Consider the following 23,557-nt stretch of genomic DNA (forward strand, 5'->3'; position numbering starts at 1 on the left):
CCCGCGTCAGGCTCTGGGCTGATGGCTCGGAGCCTGGAGCCTGTTTCCGATTCTGTGTCTCCCTCTCTCTCTGCCCCTCCCCCGTTCATGCTCTGTCTCTCTCTGTCCCAAAAATAAATAAAAAACGTTGAAAAAAAAAATTAAAAAAAAAAAAACTGAGATCTGAGTGCTGGATGTCCCATTGCTATGGTGATGACATTGCTTCTAGACAGTCCCGGTGAACAGAGCTAAGTAATATATGTGTGTACACTAATCTGTGTGTACATATATACATATATATACACACACATAACCCTGCATATGTATACACACACACACATATACACACACACACAAACTGCATATATTTATGTACATATAAAGACACATATATGTATGTGTATGTACCTATATATGCATCTAAATATAAACTTACATTGGATAATCTATAATTAGAATTACAAGCTTTAATAACCATAACTGTCATTTAAACAAAACGTAGGGGCGCCTGGGTGGCTCAGTCGGTTGAGCGTCTGACTTCAGCTCAGGTCATAGTCTCACCGTTTTGCGTGAGTTCGAGCCCCACGTCAGGCTCTGTGCTCACAGCTCAGAGCCTAGAGCCTGTTTCAGATTCTGTGTCCCCCTCTCTCTCTGCCCCTCTCCCACTCACACTCTGTCTCTCAAAAGTAAATAAACATTAAAAAAAAATTTTAAATAAGCAAAATGTAAAAATTCTTTTTTTTAATGTTAATTTAGAGACAGAGAGAGAGGGAGAGAAAGATGGAGGGGGGCACATGTAGGGGAGGAGCAGACAGAGAGGGAGACACAGAATCTGAGCTGTCAGCACAGAGCCTGATGCGGGGCTTGAACTCACTATCCATGAGATCATGACCTGAGCCCAAGTCCTACCCTTAACTGACTGGGCCACCCAGGCACCCAGGAATATAAAAATTCCTAAAGCAACTACAACCTGTTCGTAAGTAGAGGGTCAACATTATTCACTATTTAGAGATTAAGCAAATTAGTTTGGACTATTGGTTAACCATTGGTTATAGTCAAAAGTTTTAAGGAGCTATTTCTCAATAATACTAGTGTTTCTAAAATAAAGCCGTATATATTTTATTAGATAACAGGTTCTGTATGTGTATTAGGGGAAGATTGACAGCACAGCACAAATTCCCTGAGGCCCAATTTTTTGTTGCTACGATTTTGTGTTGAGCTGCTTAGGGCATCTGTTGTAAAGCAAAAGCAGAGAGGAAAGTCTAGGCTCTGGAGGCACAAAGAACGGGGTTCTCATCCTAGCTATGCCCTTGCCGTTAGGCCCCCTACAGTTAGAGTTATGCCCTTGATCATACAACGTAAAGGTGTCATCAACTCTCTCAGGTTAAGTGTTTGAAGTCTTGTAACCACGGGAAGCCCTTCGATGGGTCTATTTAGTTTTCTTGTAAAATAAAGATGATAAATCATTTCAAAAACCCAAAAGGTGTCTTCTTTTCCCCAAAGCCTTGAGATAGCATTGGTTCATGAAATATGTTTTCATTGTTTGTTTAAGGGGTAATGACATCACCAGAATGTCTCCTTTCTTTTCCCTTTTTTTTTTTTTTTTTTTTTTTTGCCTCTTTCTTTCTTGGTTCTTGTCTTCTCCATCCCAAAGCCTACCTGGAGGGTCCTCACAGCCTCCGAAAGAGAACTGGCTCCACTAACACCCTGATTTCGGACCGCTGGCCTCCCGGACTGTGAGAGTGTACATGTCCCTTGCTCCACGCCACCTGGCTGTGACATTTGTTATGTCAGCCCTAGGAAACTAATACAGCAACCAAGAAAATAATATATCCGAATGTGCTAGACATTTCTCAGGTGGCTTTTTCTGCGTGGAGCTTTATCCACTCCAAACATTTCAAGGCAGTCTTAAAGGATAAATGGTTTATTTGAGGAACTTGGATTGTAATTGCACTGCCTATAATGAAAAGAAGTCCATAAATTATAAGATCTTAGAAAAATACAGCTTCTCTAATACTTTTACCTCTTTACTCAAATATTTAATTCTTCATTCATGCCCAGTAATGACAAACATGTAGTCATTTTTAATTTCATTTTCTTTTTTCTATTTAAGGTTATTTTCTTTGGCCCATCTTGAGGAACTTGATATCTCCTACAATAGTATTGCTTCTATCCCAAACAAAATCCAGAAACTCAGGTATTTGGGAAGTACTAAGTACACACAGTCATATGCCCTGTAAGGGTATATTTGGTAATGACTGTGTTGGAGAAAATTGAATTCGTTCATATATTGAATGGTCATAAAACATAATATGTGAAAGCATAAAGTTTACAAAAACAGAATTTGAATGACTGGTATTTTTATTTTTATTTTTTTAATATATGAAATTTATTGTCAAATTGGTTTCCATACAACACCCAGTGCTCATCCCAAAAGGTGCCCTCCTCAAAAATGATTGGTATTTTTAAGACATAACATTTTAAGACATAACATTTTCAGTGATCGTTTAAAAGCTGTCCTGATGGCTACGTAATAGAATGACAAGAGAACCTTGTTCATTTTTCTGTGTGTGTACCTGTGTTCTTATCAGTCTTCACTTATTTTGGGTAAGGATATACACATACATCGTGTAATCTTAACAATACCAAGCTCTGATTTTTTCTCACACTGATTTTTAAAAAGTCTCTGAAGTTCATCTATGTCCTTCTAGGTCAGTGCCATCCTATTTTACTTATGACTTTAGAATAATTTTTATTTTTATTTTATTTTATTTTTTAAGAATTTTTTCTAACGTTTATTTATTTTTGAGACAGAGAGAGAGCATGAATGGGGGAGGGGCAGAGAGAGAAGGAGACACAGAATTCAAAGCAGGCTTCAGGCTCTGAGCTGTCAGCCCAGAGACCAATGCCGACTCGAACCCACCAACCGTGAGATCGTGACCTGAGCTGAAGTCGGACGCTTAACCGACTGAGCCACCCAGGCGCCCCTAGAATAATTTTTAACAATTAATAGGGAGACTATTTTTCAATAATAATCTTTTAACTATTCTCTTTAGGGGGTGTCTGGGTGGCTCCGTCGGTTAAGTGTCTGACTCTTGATTTCAGCTCGGGTCATGATCTTGCGATTCATGGGATCGAGCCCCGAGTTGGGCTCTGCACGTATAGGGCAGAACCTGCTTGGGATTCTTTTCTCCCTCTCTCTCTCTGCCTCTCCCCCCTACTCTCTCTCTCTCTCTCTCTCTCTCTCTCTCAGGATAAATAAACATTTTTTAAAAAACCTATTCTCTTTATATCATGAGCTTTAAGATCATTTAATATAATTCCAAGCCCCTCCACCCCCAAAAAATATAAACACAAAATTGAAATTTCGATTGGAATTGTCTTGAGTTTACATATAAATTCTGAAGAATTTATATTTCTGATGTTACTAAATCTTTTTTTTTTTTTAATTTTTTTTCAACGTTTTTTTTTTTTTTTTTTTTTTTTTTTTTTGGCACAGAGAGAGACAGAGCATGAACGGGGGAGGGGCAGAGAGAGAGGGAGACACAGAATCGGAAACAGGCTCCAGGCTCTGAGCCATCAGCCCAGAGCCTGACGCGGGGCTCGAACTCACGGACCACGAGATCGTGACCTGGCTGAAGTCGGATGCTTAGCCGACTGCGCCACCCAGGCGCCCCTAAATCTTTTCATCCTAAAACACAGCATAATGTTTCATTTGTTTAGATTTTGTTTTATGTCCTTTATAAGAATTTATGACCGGGAGCACCTGGGTGGCTCAGTCAGTTAAGCATCTGACTTCAGGTTGGGTCATGATCTCACAGTTTGTGGGTTTGAGCCCCATGTCGGGCTCTGTGTTGACTGCTCAGAGCCTGGACCCTGCTTCAGATTCTGTGTCTCCCTCTCTCTGCCCCTCCCCTGCTCTCTCTCAAAAATAAATAAATATTAAAAAAATTAAAAAAAAAGAATTTATGACTCATTTCACATAAGTCCTTTATCTTTATTACTAACTTCCTCTAAGTATTCTATAATTGTGTTGCTATTATGAATGTAACATTTTCTCTAATTTTTATTTCTAGCTGACTATTGCCAGTACAGAATAGAGAAAAGCTATGTCCTTCTTTACATGAATTTGAAATCAAGTTATATAACTCAATTTATCTTCATTCTGGTTCAGTTTTACTGGATTTTCTTTGGCTTTCTAGGAGGATAGTCTTATCCTCAGTAAAGTGAGATAATTTTGTCTCTGCTTTTCTAATATTTGTACCAATCATTATATCCCATGTAACAATCTTTATATTTTAACAGGAGTATTCAACCTGTTCGCATTTGTTAGGACTGATATATTTAAATTTTTGCCTTCCATTTTACTTTGTATTTACTATTTATTTCCTTCTTCCTTCTCCTATTTGCCTTCTTTCTGTGTGTATATGTGTGTGTGATTTTTTCAAGACGCTACTTATTCTTTTTTTCTCCCTTATTAATTTTGAAACCCTACTGTACTTTCCCAGTCTATTAATGGCTATCTTGGGGCGCCTGGGTGGCTCGGTCGGTTAGGCGTCCGACTTCGGCTCAGGTCATGATCTCGCGGTCCGTGAGTTCGAGCCCCACATCGGGCTCTGTGCTGACAGCTCAGAGCCTGGAGCCTGCTTCCGATTCTGTGTCTCCCTCTCTCTCTGCCCCTCCCCCATTCATGCTCTGTCTCTCTCTGTCTCAAAAATAAATAAACGTTAAAAAAAAAAAATGAATGGCTATCTTTTCCCCCCAAACACAAGCAAACATTTTTCTTTACTATTTTAATACTATTTTTAAAAAATGTTTATCTATTTATTTTTGAAAGAGAGAAAGAGAGAGCAAGCAGGGGAGGGGCAAAGAGGGAGACAGAATCCCAAGCAGGCTCCGTTGTGTCAGCGGAGCCGGATGTGGGGCTCGAACCCACCAACCGTGAGATCATGGCCTGAGCTGAAATCGAGTCAGATGCTCAACTGGCTGAGCCACCCAGGCGCCCCGATCATGTTTTAGTATTGTCAGGAGTCAGAACTGAAGAGTTTGTGTGGACAAGAAACGAGGCTGCACATGAGCACATGACACAGACTCCAGAGCTCCCAGCCCCTCGCTTCAAAAGTCGTCATTTCAACCTCTTCACTCCCAGCACACTTGACAAGTTGGACCAGCCTTTGATTTGTGTTTATGTGACCCTCATAAACAGATACTTTTCTGCCTGTCTCCAGCACTAATTTGAAAGGAGATGAGTGGCTGTAAAACACACCATTGAGACAAGCAGTATAAATGAGAAAATCAGTAAGGTTCGTTCTCTCTGAACAAAGAAATCAGGGCTTCAGAAGCAACGGACACAGTAAAAACCAGGGGGACTCGGGTGATGAAAAGTCCGTGTGCAACATAGCACATGATACATATGATCGTGGTAATTCCACCGTTTTGATGAGGTTTGGATGAAAAAGTAGGTACTGGTGTTCAATTGCTCAACAAATATATGTCCTTTCTTTGTATCATTATGCTATAGTATTTCTTTTTCCATAATGACATGTTGCAAAGACCCAAAACATATGCTTTAACTCTTGCTATTCACACAAACGCACTTATTGGCATAACATACTGTTTCAATTGCTTTTTAATTCTCTGATTCTAAAGAAGTTCTTAAACACTTGTATGTTATTGCTAACTTTGATGCTAATTTTCTGGAACATTGGGACGTAATTTTATTTCAGTATTATGAGTTGCATAAACACCTTTTAAATTTGGTTTCCTTTATTTTCAGATTACTTGAAAATCTGAATGTTAACGGGACTGATCTGACTACTTTTCCACCTGCGATTTTGAAGCTTAACCTGAAAAAACTCCAGTTTGAGAACACTTTCACGCATCCTACTCTTTGGAAAGAGAATTCTTTAAATAGCCCCCCGTGTCTGACTCATCTTACTTCCTTGTTCTTCTTAAAAAGTAATCTAGACAAATATTACGATGAGATCCCAGTGGAAATTCAAGAGCTGCTAAAATGGTGAGCAAATGCTGAAGCCCTTTTAGGAAGAATACACCTTTAAGCCTTTAAAATGGTAGTCAACGGAGGCCAGGTGAGAGTTTTACCTTCAACACACACACACCACACCACACCCTCGGGCATACATAAAATTCTTCGAATTTCTCCTTCTGGCTCTTCAGGCATGTGATGTAGTCTGAATTCAGCCCGTTTGCTAAAATTCTCAAGTCACTACTTAATTCCAGTGGGAGTTACACATTGCTGAGGGGTAGCTGGCAATGTCTCTACAGTCCGTAGTCATAGGTCCTGTGAATTACTAAGGACATAGAAGTGGGTTCTTCCAAAAAAGGCTTCTTTAGTCCCAGGCACACTATGCAGAGAAATGCTTTATTCTCTAGCTTCCTAGAGACCAGACGTATTTAGAGCAACTTCTCCTCAGTGATCCGTGGCCAGTGTGAGAATCATTGCCTAATCTCAGGACTAGGGTTTTTAAACCCCATCCACTGGCGGTCCACTCAGCTTATCTCTTATTTCCTTCAGATGGTATAAATCTGTTGTTACACTCATCAGTGCGTATATTACTGATTTAACAAACATTTGTTGTATGCCTAAGTAAAATTTCCCAGGAGTATATAAATTACCAATATAGACTCAATAAAAGGCAGGAAGCCTAAACAGACTAGTAATCATCAAAGAAATTGAAGAAGGTGATTCTAAACTACCAGTAAAATGGGACCAGGACCCAAAGTTTTCCATTTTAATGCATTGAGATGTCAGTGTTCATGAGATTTGAACGCACATGAAAAATTAAGAAATATCTCAAAAGATACAAAGTTTTCTAAAGAAATAAAACCAAACTAGTGAGTGGTAACAGATGTGGTACAAAAAGATTTGAATTCACCACAAAGTAGGGAAGCTGAACCTGACATTCCTCAAATCTGTACCCAAGAGTGGGCTACGTGTCCCTGGGCAGTAAATACCTTTTTTCTAGCTAACCAAGTGTTTTTGAGAGAAACATCCTCAATTTGGACTTTGAAGACTCTGAAAAAATTAAGTTAAATTGAACGTCATCTGACAATTGAAAGAAATGTCCAAATACGTGTGGAAATGAGCCATCAAGAGTTAAAGTCAGCAAAATCAGTCAACAGGTACAAACCTCCAAGGATCCAAGAATATGAACTTTACAGAATATGAAATACCTATTTTCAGTGTTTAAAGTAATAAAACATATTCATTTTAAAAATGGTTAAGAAATAAAAGACCATCGAATATGAGTGGGCACATATGAAAGAGAAATTTTATTTTCATTTATTAAGAAAATTTTTTAATGTTTATTTTTGAGAGAGAGAGGGACAGAGACAGAGACAGAGTGTGAGTGGGCAAGGGGTAGAGAGAGAGAGGGAGACACAGAATCTGAAGCAGGCTGCAGGCTCTGAGCTGTCAACACAGCGCCCAACGTGGGGCTCAAACTCATGAACAGAACCGTGAGATCATGACCTGAGCCGAAGTCGACTGCTCAACTGACTGAGCCACCCAGGGGCCCCTATTTATTTATTTTTTAATGTTTATTTATTTTTGGGAGAGAGAGAGCCAGAGTGTGAGCAGGGGAGGGGCAGAGAGAGAGGGAGACACAGAATCTGAAGCAGGCTCCAGGCTCCGAGCTGTCAGCACAGAGCCCAATGAGAGGCTTGAACTCATGACCTATGAGATCATGACCTGAGCTGAAGTAGGATTCTTAACTGGCTGAGCCACCCAGGCGCCCCTGAAAAAGAAATTTTAAATGAAATGAAATTCTAGAAACCAAAAGTGTAACAGTTGAAATTAACTTGGTGCATGGGTTAAATAGACAACTATACAGACACGCAGAGGTATCTGAAGAGATTATTGTGTCTATGCAGACAGGAGGTAAAGAGATATTAATACATACTCTAACACAGACGTAGAGTCCCAGAGAATTTTGTGTATTTTCAGAAGTAATGAAAGATGTGACCTCGGATGCTGAAAGCTCTATACGAGGGCAGTAACACACCTTATAGACACCAAAGACGAAGGCAAAGACTTAAAATCAGCGAGGGGGGAAAAAAGGCACTTAGAATAAGAAGTCAACTGCTAGCAACAGTGGGACGATGACCGAAAACATGCTACTTTGCCCAGCACAACGAACTTGCAAGAACAAGGGAGAAAGAATGTCATTTTAGAGAAAATAAAACAGAGAATTGACTTCCTCTAGATTGTCACTAAAGGAACTTGCAAAGGGTGTGCATCAGGAGGAAAACGACTCCAGAAGCAAGCTCTGAGATGTAAGGAGGAATGGAGGGAAAGAGATTGGAAATATGCGGATAAACAAACATGGTCTCTAGAATCCATGAAATAATAACAACAATGTCTATGGTGTGGTGTTGAAAAGAAGCTATAACTAAAACCAGATATCAAAAACAATTAGAGATGTAATATTTAAATGATACTTTTTGTAAAGAAACGTAACGTACCTAGGAATACATCAAGTGAAATATGTACAAAGCATTTACAGAGAGAAAACATCAAATGACAGAAAAATAAAGAAGTTTGAATCAAATGAGAAAGATACATATTCAGGTATAATAAGATCCAGTATGGAAAAACAGAGACTCCAAAATAGCCAAGACAAGCCTGAAAAAGAAGACTAACATTAAAGGCTTCGTTGGTTTATATCTGGTCAGATATGAACAATTATTATAAAGTCAGAGAGAGTAATAAAGCTGGTGTTACGTGCAACAAAAGACAAATTAACCAATGGAAGAGAATACATAGTCCAATTACGTTCTCGTGCGTGTGGAAAAGCCTGATGTCGGGCAAAATAGCACTGTGGATCAGTAGGGAAAGGAGACATTTTTCAATAAGTGGTACTGAGATATTTGGTCACCTACCGGGGGAAAAAAATGTATCATTAGATTCCTGCTATGTGTATGTCACTATCCTATGCAAAACCAGTTCCAGTTGGATTAATAATGTAAATGCAAAAAACAAAACTTCAAAGCTTTCGCAAGCAAGTATAGGAGACTAATATGTATAACTTCACGATAGGAAAACATGCCTTGAGCAAAATGAAAAATATAAACAGTAAAGCCAAATTTCATAAATTTGACAAAAGTGTAATCTTTCCATGTAACATGACACCTATAAAACTAAGAGGCAAGCCATCAAGAAGATATTGCAATGCATACAGCTGTTGAAACATATATGTATGTCTCCCACAAATCCATAAGAAAAGATATAACCAATAAAAAGTGTATAAGTGATAGGAACATGCAATTCAGGGGTGATGATACATTGATAGCTGATAAACATGAAGAATGTTAAATCTTATTGGTAATCAAGGAACTGTGATATCGCATAGCAACAATAGGTTTTTTGTGTACCCGTTTAATCAAGATGAAGAAGATTGACACTAAATGTTGGCTTTGGATGCCCCAAACTGGATTATCATGTACCATTCGTGGCACTGTAAGTTGGTCAAAGCTTTGTGGGAGGCATTTTGACAGTACCCTGCTTACCCCTTGAAAGAGAAATTTAAGTCTTCAGAATTCGTCTTATAGAAATAGTAACATGTGAACACAAGTCAGGCATAGGGATGGTAATTGCAGCCTAAATGTGCATCAATAAAAAAGTGGTAAAATAAAATTACGGTGTATCTATGTTATGGAATATTATGATGCTATTCATAATATGAAGCAAAACAAAATGTATTGCCATAAAAATTTGTCCAAGACATTCTGTTAACTCTTTTGAGATTTTATACGTACATAAAATTTAACGTGTATCCATGTTTATATCAATTTTTTTTTATTTTTTAAATTTAAAATTGGTAAATCATACCGATGTCTACACCACCAAGAAAGTATGAGTGGCCCCTGATGATTCTCATCCACACCAAACTTTGTACTGGCAGACTTTTCCATTGTGCCCATCTGATGATTATGAAATGGTATCTGTAGTCTCTGATGGCTAATGAGGTTGAGAAGCTACATTTCTCAATGTGCTCTCGACATTCAAGTCTCTTCTTCTGTGAACAGTCTGTTCGTGCAAATGGAATAAGCGGTTGATGTCTTTATTTTTTTTTAACTGATTTGTGAGCATCTAAAAATACATGCAGACACTAGTCCTATACTAGGTTATGGTAGTCCCTTTATTTTTAAAATAATATATTTATTTTGAATTCTAAAAATAATACGTAGTTCTTACAGAAAATTTGAAAACTATGGAAAAACTTTATAAAGACATTTAAAATGTCCTGTGATCACATTGACCAAGAATAAGTACTGTTTTCTCTCTGTGTCTATCCTTAGAGTGTTTTCTTGCTATGCATCTATATTTTTTGTTTTAGAAAACTAGGATTGTTTTGTATTCACATATTTATTTTTTAGCATTTAATTTTTACTTGTGTATGTTTTAGCTCTTTAATTAGATGCTAAGGTCAATAACGATAAGGGCCCCATTTTAAACTACTTTGAGTCTTGCACAGCATCAGGCAAGATGTCTTTTCCTTAGTAGATATTTACTAAGTATTGACATGATGTTTCCTCATTCGCAGCCCGTCTAGATGTGAATGGTGTCACGGTCCCAAGTTTGGTGAAGGTTTTCGAGTCATCCGATCCTGTGATATTTTTGGAGCAACACAGCTTCCTGTTTTGTACCATGTCTGTTCCTCCTACTGCTACAGAAAAGTAAAGGAAAGCAGTTTTATTTTAAAGAATGATCCCAGTAAAAGAAGAGCTCTAAATTCTGAGTTGATAAGTCATACAATGATTTAGGAGTCCCACTTTAAAAGCCATTAAAGTTTGTGTATATGGTAATTCCTGTCTTTGAGAGTACAGGTTCTGTCTTCTGTGACGCCTCTTTGTAACCCCAGCTCCTTAAGGAACTTTGTGATTGTGAGGGAATTGTTGCAGAATAATTACTTTAGGAAGATTAGTAAAAGGTCTTTGGATTTCAATGAAGATCTAGAAAATTTCTTTTATTGCATGTTGGGCGTAAAATGAGAACTGACAGAATCCTTCGCAAAAAAACACAATTTATCTTACAACTGGCTTTTTTGGGCATCCATTCCAAGTGATAAGATAGCATTTCAAAGTCAACCAGTGGCATTTGTGCCTCCTGTGGGTTCAAAGTCACGTACCCAAGTTCTCTATGTGAATTCTGTTCGTGAATTTTTGTGGAAATCTGCCCAGTGCCAACCATCTCCATTGTGGATTGTTTTCAGTAATAAAAGATTTATTCCAGTCCTATATTTAGTTGTCTGAATTCATTACCCAGGCTTTTAGAATACTGGTACAATCTGTCAGTTATCCTGACCTTCATCTCATAAAGCCGGATTCCATAGGCCAGTGCTAGCACTCACCAGGCCTTCAAAGATAGCCTGGCAATTGGGGTGCCTGGGTGGCTCAGTTGGTTAAGCATCTGACTTCAGCTCAGGTCAGATCTCATGGTTCGTGGGTTCGAGCCCCACGTCGGGCTCTGTGCTGACAGCTTGGAGCCTGGAGACTGCTTCGGATTCTGTGTCTCCCTTTCTCTCTCTGCCCCTTCCCTGCTCTCGCTCTCTCTCTCAAAAATGAATAAACATTAAAAAAAAAAATTGAAAGAGAAACCCAAAGATAGCCTGGCAAGAAAATAAGGTAAAACTTACAAAATTACATTGCAAAGCAACATATGCATACAGTAGAACTTACTTCTTTAAGAATTAGTGTTTGGTAACAGGAAGGTAAGAGCATTTTGATATAACAAACAATTGAATTTCAGAATGGCACAAAATTGTTTCATATGCGTCATATTTTTATGTGTATTGAAGTCCAAAATGTCATTGCTAATGATGAAACTTGATGAAATCACATGATTGAAATTTATACAGGGATCTTATCTCTAGAGAATGTCAGAAAACTCACATTATGTCAGGTGTGTGTGTTTCATTTAGTAACAACAAGGGGGTACAGGAGTGATTCAGTCAGCTGAGTGACCGACCTCCTGAGGTCATGATCTCCCGGTTTGTGAGTTCAAGCCCCCCATTGGGCTCTCTGCTGTCAGCACACAGCCCACTTCAGATTCTCTGTCTCCCTCTCCCCCTCCCCCCCTCTCTCTCATGTGTGCTCTCTCTCTCTCAAAAATGCATAAACTACAACAAATGGCAATAACAAAAATGTGCGCTAAATATTTAAATAGCTGTAACAAAATTAAATACACATATATTTTCATCATAGTTATAAGAAGTTATTGCTCAAGAATACTCGCATTTGGGTGCAAATATATATAATAGTGATCACTTGGAAACATTTTAAGTTTTTATCAGTAGAGAGTTGGTTAAATATGGTAAATCCAACAAGGTAATATCATTCAGCCACTTAAAAAATTAGATAGCTCTGTTTTTCCTGACATGGAAAGATAATTATCAAGTATTCTTAACAAGATATTTATTAGGTAATATAATCACATAATTTAAAATTCAAAAGATACCAAAGAGTAGATCTTAAAAATTCTTTAACGCCAATGCCCTGCCGTCTCAGAGGCAATCAGTGATACCAAGCTTTTTGTATTCTTCCAGGATGTTTTATTGTATATGTAAGCTAGTAAGTAAATATATTTCTTCCCTACTATTTATACAGTATTAACAGATATATACTCCTTTTTGGACCTTTCCTCTTAACTATGCCATAGAGGTGGTTCTGTATCAGTACATTATTACCTTCTATTATTTTTTACGATTGCCTATTATTCCATTGAGAAATGTATATAGTTTTCTTTACCAGTTCAGTACAAATGAACTCTAGACTTTTTACAACCTCTTGTTATGAAAAAAAAAAAACAAAAAACGTTGCAAAGAATAACATTGTCATTTGCACGTGTTTAAATCTGTTTGCGAGATAAATCCCTAAAGGTGAAGTTGCTAGGTCAAAAGGTATGGGCATTTATATTTAATTGGAGGCATACGGAATATATTTATTTTGTTCACTTTCAAATATGTAATACTAATATATTGTACCCATTTGGAACAAGATTTGGGTCAGAGCGAAAAGTTAGTCTTTCCAATCAACTTCCTTCAGATTCCAATTCTCTTCAGAGGCAAACATTGCTACCAGCTTCTTGTCTTTGCCTCCAGGGAAATTCTAAGCATGTATAAGCACGCAGCTGGATGTAGAAGATACTTCCTTATTCCAGTAGCTTTTTAAAAGAATTTTTGGGGGTCACATTCTATAGCAGCAATACTGACTTCGTCTGTAAGCTTCTTGGAAATGCAGAATCCCAGATCCACCCCAATCCTACTAGATTAGAATCTCTGGGGATGGTTTCCAGGAATCTTCATAATCACTCTCTCTCCAGATGATTCTAAGGGTCACTAACATGGACATTCTCTGGTCTCCAGAGGTCAGAAGGCTCACCCCAAGATGTCAGAGAAATAAAGATGCAGGTTTGGGCATAATGCGCTTTATTGTCTTCTCATCTCAGCCATACACTGTCATCCCCGAGATCTCATTCTACAAAAATTATTTAGGAATGTTATTATCCCAGGACTAGTTTAACATTCAAAAATTGATCAGTGTAGGCCACTGGACCTCCAGACCTCCATGAGCACCAGAGTGCAGAGAACAGAGACAGGCGAATGTTTCTCTTTCTAGATGTTCATTATCCTGGTGCAAAACATCTCAATAAGTAGGTCCTTTCCCCCCTTTCCTTTCCTTCACTTGCCCTGACTTTCATTTTTTCTTCTCACTCTCCCTCCCTCCTTTCATTGCTTTCTTTGGACCTCTATTTTTTCCTGTTTTTCTTCCTGAGGTAGGGAGTGCTTAATTAAATTTAAACACAAAGGAGGACTAAGGATCATGGAAACAGTCTGTCTGTAAAATACTCAAGGTAATCCCAGGGTCCCTGGGTGGTGCAGTGGGTTAAATGGTTAAATGTCTGACTCTTGATCTCATCTCAGTTCATGGTCTCGTGGTTCATGGTCTCGTGGTTCATGCATTCGAGCCCCATGCACTGATGGCGTGGAGCCTGCTTGGGATTGTCTCTCCTTCTCTCTGCCCCTCCCCAGCTCGCGCGCTCTTTCTCTCTCTCTCAAAATAAATAAATAAACGTAAAAAAAAATTCTCAAGGTAATCCCAAAGTCATCCTGTAACAACAAGTATGTGTGTGAGCACACATCTGGGTACATGTAGAAGGGGGTGGGAGAAACTGTCTGGATGATAAACAAAGGATTCATGGTGCCCTCTGGGAAATGGAACCTGGGGCTGGGACTACGGTCTTTCACTTTCTATTACGTGATTGTTTCCACTTCTGAGTGTTTGAATTTCAGTTTAATTATGAATTACTCTAATAAACATAAAAATGTTTTAATGGGATTTTAATGGGATCATGTAATGCCGACATTTTCTTTCTGTCTTTCTTCCCTGAGTCATATATTGCAAACATTTTTCTAGGTTGTTTATATCCAATATTGGTAAGTTGCCATGGAAATGCCCCAACTTGCTTATCTAATATTCTCTTGTTGAATAAACTATCTCTGGTGTTTATCTGTTGTAAACAACAATAGATTTCATAAATGTAATAAAACCAAAGATAAATAGTTGCCAAAATCTATTCTTGTTTTTGTTTGATTGTAACAAAAATTTCCGACATTTAAATTGCTAGATGAACATTGTGCAGAGATTTAAAGCTTTTTATTCTTATGATTAAATTGTTATCCTCATTATCAGTTTAGCTTTTCACCAGCAGTCTGTGAGCTGCCCTTTTCCCCAAACCCACAATATCGTTGATTTTAGTTAATTAATTAACTGTATGCATTGCCAATTAGATAGAAAGTACATACATATGATTATTTCACTTTCTTTTATTACTAATAAAGTTAATTTGGGTTCCATGTTAAATAATCATGATTCTGTCATCTTTCTTAATTTTTTCCTTTACATCTTTTTTCTGATGCTTCTATTGATATGTTCATCTTACTGGTTTGTAATGGTTTATATATGTTGAGAATGTTACCTTCTGCCATTTATGATGAAAGGGGTTTTCTTCCCCCCATTTACAACCAGCCTTTTATTTTTATTCAAAGTGGGGTTTTTTTTGACAAGAAGATTTTATTTCATTTATGTATTTACTTTTTGACATAAAGATTTTAAATTTTAGGTTGCAAAATCATGGATGAAACTGGAGTTACGACATAACGTCAGTGAATAGTGAAATAAGCCAGACACGGAAAGAAAAATACTGCCTGATCTCCCATATATGTGGAATCTATAGAAGTCAAGGTCAGAGTAGAGAGTAAAACAGTGGTTACCAGGAGCCGGGGTTTAGGGATAATGGGCAGATACTGGTCAAAATCAATTTATTCCCTTATGTTTTTGTCTTTTATTGCTAAGCTTAGCAAATCCTTCTTTCTTTCCAGTTACATAAAGATCCATCTGTAGTATATTTTACCTTTTAATCTCGATTCATTTCAAAATTACTTTAGTATGGAACATGAGGGGTGGCTCCAAATTTAAATCTTTCTAGAATGCTGAAAAATTAGGTCCCCATCCAATAGCAACTAAAGCTTCACCCTACCAACTTGAAATGTCACTTTTACTATGCATTAAATTCCTACATAATTAGGTCTGGGTTTTTTTTTTTTCCTACTCTAGTCCACTAACTTGTTCTCTGTGATGCCAACACCATACGGTTTTAATTCTTTTAACTGAAACTGCATCTTAATTAATATATCTGGTTTCTCAAGTTCCAACTCATTGCTGTTTTTTGCTCAATACTTTTTAGTTATCCTTATACCTTTATTTTTCTACAATAATTATTAAAATCTTTAAAATTGTTGTGTATTATGTCCCTCCCTTTTACCAAATAAGCTACTGTGGATTTTTGTTGGAAACTGAAGAAAACTGATATCCGCATATAGAGTCTCCCCATCCAGGCACATATACTCTGTGACATCATTTATGTAGTAATAATGATAATGATAGCAATTCAGCCATTGGGAGATTTTCTTCTGTATGACCTACATTGTTTATGTTAAAATGCTGGCATCTTATTGGGAGCAGTAATCGTGGCTATTATTGCTTATGCACTTATTCAAAAAGCAGAATTTTTAAGCTCAAAAGTTTGATCAATAGAGCTCCGAGGAATATTCTGCCCAGCTCCGAAAAACTGGATGCCAGCTCTGGTCGCTCTCCGCTTTGTCCTCTTGGCCACCATCAGAGCTCTCTATGGAATCAGCATGCTTAGCTGACTGTGGCCAAAGGCAGGGGTTGGGGATGGGAGGGCAGAGCCTCCTAAGCCCCCTTTGTTGTAGATTGTCATTTTCTGCTTGGAATCTAAGGAGACAGAAGTATGTGACATCTCCCGGGCTCCAGGGACTCAGCAGTCGCTTACTGGTATCCCTGTTTAACCATAACCATGACCTTAACCCATCGAGGAAGTTCTTTACTTCCACGTACCTGAATTCATGCATCCTGAGCCTGTACTCTTGATAATCTGTCTCCCATAAACTGTCCTTCCAACGACGCACTGCAAGTGACAATTTGAAGAGATTCCATAGTGTCACTGCTTGCCAGAGACTGCAAGGGTGGAAATGGGGAAGCACCAGCCCTCAACTGAGGCAGCCCAGAGCATTCTCCAGCCCCGGCAGGTACAGCTGCAGTGAGCATTCTAGATGGTACCACCCAGGGCCTCCACGTCCTGCAGGCTCAGAGTCAAGGCCTAAGGCCCCAGAGGTGGTTGTTAGGAAGCAGAAGGAATGTCCTGTTCCAGAGAGGTGACTGGGCCATCCAGTCTCCTCTACTAATGCTCCATCCCTACCAAAATCCCAGACCCTGGGTCCTTACTTCCAATAACGTCAAGGAAAACAGAGGTCAAGTGGCGAGCATTACAGGACCCCACCCAATTCTCCCTTCTCCGATATCACGATGGCTGCCTTCAAGGGCGTTGTGGTTTGTCTTTTTAAATGGATTTTAAACACGGGTTTCTCCAATTTCTCCTACTTTTAAATTACCAACACAAGGACATTTCCAATTGATTGAGGGTCAGTTGAGGATCTCTCATATTTTTTTATTTGTTGTTTTCATTATATTTAGGGGAGGGGGAAGATGTAGAGATTAATGGCAAAAATTGATTCTTTTTTCTGTTTTCTCCAAGTTGTGCTTAGTTAAGCACTTCTAATCTTTAAATAGGATTCTTTTGGCTAGCAAACAATACAAATGTTCCAAATCCAATTAATCTCAGAAATCCATAACTCCACAAATCAAGAGCGCCAACCCATTTTGACCATCCGAGGCACTCTTTCCTAACACGTCAGGAATTCCTGTTTTTCACCAATAAGAAATGCTACACGTTTGATAATAAAGTGGTTGTGGGAGGACATATGTGCGGGAGGCCAAAGGGCCCTTCTGCTGCATACCTCTGGGGACCCCTGAAGATTTGTTGTTTTGTAGCAGAATAAAGAAAATAAATAATGATCACATTAAACTTATTTGAGTAAAACTTTCAAGCTAGTGTTCCCTGGAGATCGCTTCTTCCCCAGGTGAGTTCAAGTTTCGCCAGTGATTTATTGAGTACCTACTACATGCCATGAAATATAGGCTCTTTGGATAAAGTATCATGTGGAATGTTCTATGACAGAGGTGTGTCCACAATGAAGTAGCACAGAACCAATTATGGAGATTCAAGAAAGTTTTCCGGAGGGCATATTTGTTAAGCCAGATGAACAGGGTTAATGTTGTAAATTGCACAGCAGAGGATTTTTCAGAGATAAGGCTTAAGGCCAGAGAAGTAAACAGGGCTGGGTCTTAAGGCTCTCACATTCCATACGAAGAAGGGTCATTAGCTGCTGAAGAGCCATTGAAGATTTTAATGGAAGAATAATAACACGATCCACCGTGTGAACAGATTGGAAAACTCAGAGAAGGTGCTGGGAATTGCAACAAGTCATGACCGTAGTAATAGGGAGGAAAATTTTCTAGAAATATTTAGAATGTAAAATTGGCAGAAAGGATGTTGAGCATGAGGGAGAAGGGGAGTCTCTGGAATGATTCCCTTGATTTCTACTTCATGAGAGGAAGAAGCATGAGAAAAATCTTGACTGCACTCTCAATTTGCCAAGCCTAACACTTTGTCATAGAAAAAAATAGTTTTATAGAGACGATGTGATACTTCAAAACTGCATATTGGTTTCAATTCGTATTCTGTTCTCTTCTGGACACCTAAGTGGAGTTGACTTTATACAAATGTCACATTTCAAAAATCTAGATCTGGGGCGCCTGGGTGGCTCAGTCGGTTGAGCATCGACTTCGGCTCAGGTCATGATCTCACGGTCTGTGGGTTCGAGCCCCGCGTCGAGCTCTGTGCTGACAGCTCAGGGCCTGGAGCCTGTTTCAGATTCTGTGTCTCCCTCTTTCTCTGACCCTCCCCTGTTCATGCTCTCTGTCTCAAAAATAAATAAATGTTAAAAAAAAAAAAAAAGTTAAAAATCTAGATCTGTCAAACAAACCAAAGGTGATTATTCTCTTTATAAAAGGATCTTTGTTTTATAAAATCAATCTTCATATGACACCTTTAAATTGTCAGCTCGAGGGGCGCCTGGGTGGCTCAGTCAGTTGAGTGTCCAACTTTGGCTCAGGTCATGATCTCGCGATTTGTAAGTTCGGGGTCCGCGTCGGGCTCTGTGCTGACAGTTTGGAGCCTAGAACCTCCTTCAGATCCTGTGTCTCTCTCTCTCTCTGCCCCTCCCTTGCTTGTGCTCCCTCTCAAAAATAAATAAACATTAAAAATTTTTTTAAATAAAATAGCTCTAAATATGATTTAATATTCTGCTCCTCAGAAATACATATATTGTATAAAATCAGACATATACTCACTTTTGAATTGATTAGTCGGTTTTCTTTTCCAAGATAGTTTTTTGGTTTTTTTAGAGTAAGTGGCAGGTATTTTTCCGGATGAATTCATTTATTTGTTCATTCATTCAATTAACAAATATTTGTTGAGTTCTTTTTGTTTGACAGACACTTGTGTAGGACACTTCAATGACAGCAGTGAATGAAAGAGACAAAAGTTCCTGTCTTCATGGAATTTGCATTCTCATAAATTGTTCCTTTTTTTCTTCTTACAAATAGCGGAGGTTGTTTTCCCTTTTGTTGGTTTTTAACTTATTTTCTAGCATGGTGTCTGGCCCACAGCAGGGACTTTTTCTACATTTATTCAACTGAATAAATTCTCCACGCAACAGAAAGTGACTCTAACAATATACTGCATAAGTGACTTCACAATTTTAAATATTCTGATCTATTGTCAGCCTCAGACAAGATGTCAGACTATATATTCTCATTTAAAAAATAATTCAGGTATTTGCTCACAATCTTCAAGTTATTTATAAGGAGAAAAAGACAGTATGATTTAAATGCTCTTAATTTGCTCACTGAATCTCTCATCAAATAATGTGCTGTCTTCACAACACTTCAGCCCCTTACATACCATTGTAAAGCAGATTACATTGCCTAAATATTTTATAATTTGCAAAGCACTTTCATATACTGAAGGAAAGGAGGGATTTTAAAGCCATTGTTTTTTTAGTATTACCTGTGTGGCACAGAAGACGGATTATTCACATTTCCTTTTTCCTTTCCCTCCTTTGAAGTAGAATCTTGATTTTTAACTAGGCACAATTGTCTCCCAGTATAAAGTACTTTGTTTCCCAGGCTCCCTTGAAGCTAGATTCAGTCACTACCTCATGGCAATGAAATCTAAGTGAAAGTGTTGGTAGGACTCCAGGAGGGCTGGTTAAAGGGAACAGATTGATTTGAGAGAAGACTCGTTTTGCTCTTTAATCTCTCCCCTTGTCTCTAGCCTGGAATGCAGACAGGATGGCTGGAGTTCCAGTAGCCATTTTGGGCCATGAGGTCACCTCGAAAATAGAAGGTAGGAGCCTAGGTCCTTGGTGACACCATAAGCCACAATATCAGACTGGTATGCCTACCTTGTACATGGAAAGAACTCAATTTCTATCTTGTTGTAGCCATCGATATTTTGGGCTTTTCTGTTATCTCCAGCCAAATTTAATCTTAACAGATACAGCTTGTAATACACTACAATCAAAAATACATTAGGAGAGAGTCATATTCCCTCTACTAAAGTAATATGCTTTTAGATCATTTCTTTTTCCCTTCAGCTGGTCTTAACTCCCTTTTGAACCTGATTTCACTTAGGTTTATACATTAGGTTGGGGACAAGGGTAAGCAAACTGATTTACCTGCAAGGCTATTTGTGCAGTAGGGCAGGGAGTCAGGCAGGCTCTCTCACCTCATCAGACTCTGACCTACTTACTGGCAAGGAACAAATCGACCACTTCTGGTCAAATTATTTTCCTTTTTATACCCCTGTATACCTCTTAAAAGAAAATAAAATGTCTTCTAAACCAGCAAGCCAAGAAGGCCTAGGAACAGCATATAAGCATGTTATTGAGTGGCCAACATGCACCACGGTGGAAAATGCCAGCCCCACGTTATCATAGTCCCCAGCTCGCTGCAGACTTTACTAAGCAATCCTTACGCTTTCACCTGCTCAGCCTGTTCTGCTTCTGACTCCTTAATAAAATAATTCCCCAGGGGCACCTGGGCAGCTTAGTGGATTAAACGTCCGACTCTTGATTTCAGCTCAGGTCATGATCTCACAGTTCGTGGGTTTGAGCCCCACGTTGGCCTTCGTGCTGACTTCACGGAGCCCGCTTGGGTTTCTCTTTCTCCCTCTCTCTCTCTCTGCCCCTCCCTGCTTGCATTCTCTGTCTCAAAATAAATAAATGAACTTAAAAAATAAAAAACTCCCCAACTAAGCTTCTCTCTGGGTACACGTTAGCACCTTACAGACGCATGCATCCGAGCTAGGTTGCTAAGCTATTGTTTCGTCCTGGTTAGCAACGATAATAGGATGCTAAAATGTGACTCTCGGCATTCCCACTTTTAAATGCTTAAGACAAAATGATACGTTTCCAAATTGAGGTGTTAGACGGAACATTCCCAACCAAAGAGCTAGGAAAGAGGACAAAACTAGTTTTGTGATGGGAGCTGCAGTGGCAGATTCCTGGTGAGTGGGGGCCTCTCCAAGAAACCCACTACATTGCCCAGACGGAGTCCAACTGAGCACCCAGCAAGGCCAAAAGGCACAATGTCTGATCACGGCAGTGCCGGTGACAAAGACTGTGTCCTTTTCTCCCATCCCGTTCGCCCTTGGCATCACTCGGAAAGCATCAGAAACTACAGAGAAGCGATGGGAGAGCAAGCGGGGGGGAGAGTAGCCAGGGGGTGACAAGCACAGTTGATCAGAGCCCCTACCCCACTGTGGGTTTCAAGCCTGACCCGGTACTATTCTCACTTGCTTAAGAGCTTCCAGTATGACTGCCACACCGGACTGGATGCTTTGTTGCTGCAATGATACTGGTCATATGACCCAAAGGGGCAGGAAGGACTTCTGGCATCTACCAGAGATTTCTTGCAGAGGCAGGAAAGAACCAGTTCTTGAAAGACGTTACAAAGGGCCAGTGGGGGGGAGGGGTGAGGGAGGAGGGTCAAATTACTCCGTCTGTGCTGCCCCCAGCTGCCTCCCCCCCTTCACTGGGTCTCACTTGCTCAGAAAAGCAGCCACACCAGCTTCCCCATCCCTCATGACCCACAGGCAATGCTTGAATCCGGGGCAGTGGAACTACTCGTCCCTTTTGAGAGAATTTCTACCTTGGCTGCTCCTGAAAACTGGAAAGGATGTCTCCTGACACCTAGAGCATGAAATAGGAGTCTGTGTCCTCAAAGTGTCACATCAAATTTGAAATGTCCAACCCTCCTCAGCATTTCCACATCAACTTGCTGAATTTGTTTCATTGCTGGGAAAATCCAAACCAGTTAAATTTTTGGTATATTTCAAATACAGAAAGCTGACGTTTAGAAATTCAGCAGAAGCCAGGGATATGCCCAGAATAGTATTATGACTAGATTGGTCTTGAGTTGATACTTCATGCGGGAAAGGGGCGTTTTCCTCAGGAACTCAGCCAAGCCACTTACCATAATATTTTAAAGTTCGGTAAAAACCATGGGGTTACTTAAAACTGTAGAAATAATGGCTCGATTTTCTTCTTTTACTTTTCTCTAGCTCAATTTCATATAGCTTACGGGTTGTATCAATTTTTTGTACTAAAAAGAAAGGCACACTAATGGCATTTTTTTTGCTCCCTGAGTCACTCTCGCTTCTGTCATATGCTTCTAATTTGCAAAGTGAGGCACTAAAAAGTAAGAATTACCCGAGTAATTTATAGTAATGCAAAACTTGGCTCAACAACCAGATCAATAGTCTCCAGAAGGCCGAGGACAGATACAGAGACAGTTAGAAATAAGTCATTATTAATTGGGAGATACTTGCTCGGGCACCAGATTTCCAATTGAACTTAACTGAGGATTCTCTTGGCCCAAAAGCACGGTAATAAACAGACCTTAAAACAGCATCCAGACAAGGGCAGTTCTTTGTAACATCATACATCACAGAAAGAATTGCCTTAACTGGAACTTTCCCATTTTGTTTCCCCTTCTATTTGGCAATATGCCAAAAAAGAGACCCAAAGTGATCTACAGGGTTCCTTTTGGCAAAGCTCAAGGAGCCCTCAAATGTCCCCATATTTGGATTCCAACCGCATTCATTCCATTACGATAATAGAGAGCGTTTGTTATCATGACGATTAGATCTCGCTCCTTGCCTGCGCTCCTTTGAGCAAATGGAATCACAGCTCTCCCGAGTTCTCAGTGGGCACAGTGGAAAGTGTTTCCTGTGTAAAAGGCAAATAGCTTTAAAAGAAGTAGGAAGAGAATCTCACATTATAAGGGTAACGGGGATGTCCTTAAGCACTATCCCAGCCTGAGGGTCTAGATGTTGCTCAGTTTGGCAGGACCTGTGCCCAAGCTGAAGACCGGAGCTTCCCCAGTGCCCCTCTTGGGTTTTAGGTATCCTGGGAGGTTGTGGGGGAAGTGTCTGCACAGGGCAGTTGGACAGAAGCCGGCCTATGGCATTGCTGGGGGGGGGGGGGGGGTCACACCTGCTAGTCTGGCGGCTGGAAAGGTACAGGAGCAGGTGGAGCCCCGTTTCTCCTGTGTGCAGCTCAGAGCTGGACTTAGTGGTTTCCACATGGGTGAAGGCTGGGTGGTCAGTGATAAAGACACCATTCAAGGATGTTCCTGGATGCATGAGAGGGACCCAGCATAGGCCTAGAAGTCTTCTCCCCCAGCCCTTCCTCTCACCCCCCAGCCCCCGACAGTCTCCCCTCCCATTCTGACCACTCTCTTTTACTCAGGGCCCAGGTCACTGAGCCTCTATCCCATAACCACTAGAGCTCTGTCTTCCCTATTTTCTGTGACTTCCTGCCATGCACCATTTTTACTGCCTTCCTAAACAGCAGTATTCTCCTTTTATTTCACAACAGAACTTGATTTCCTTATCTAAACCACAGCCCACTCCTTCCCAGCCAAAGCCAATCTGGATCCCCTTTCCGCAGGGGCCCAGAAAGTGCCATCTTCAAAGCTCTTTGAAAACCTTCAAAGAGCCCCATATCAT

At 39.7% G+C, this 23,557-nt stretch overlaps 1 protein-coding gene across 1 annotated transcript in view; it reads left to right on the forward strand.

Moving 5' to 3' along the window:
* Window positions 1–11,227, forward strand: part of LRRC63 (leucine rich repeat containing 63) — a 43,761-nt gene extending 32,534 nt beyond the window's left edge. Inside the window, exons 7-9 of the mRNA XM_060637168.3 lie at window positions 2,093–2,176; window positions 5,756–5,995; window positions 10,545–11,227. Coding sequence (XP_060493151.3) covers window positions 2,093–2,176; window positions 5,756–5,995; window positions 10,545–10,764 — 544 coding nt within the window. The 3' untranslated portion in view covers window positions 10,765–11,227. The remainder of the gene's footprint in view (window positions 1–2,092; window positions 2,177–5,755; window positions 5,996–10,544) is intronic.
* Window positions 11,228–23,557: the final 12,330 nt, after the last annotated feature.

This window comes from Panthera onca, chromosome A1, assembly GCF_046562875.1.
Source record: "Panthera onca isolate mPanOnc1 chromosome A1, mPanOnc1 haplotype 2, whole genome shotgun sequence".
NCBI classification, from domain to species: domain Eukaryota; kingdom Metazoa; phylum Chordata; class Mammalia; order Carnivora; family Felidae; genus Panthera; species Panthera onca.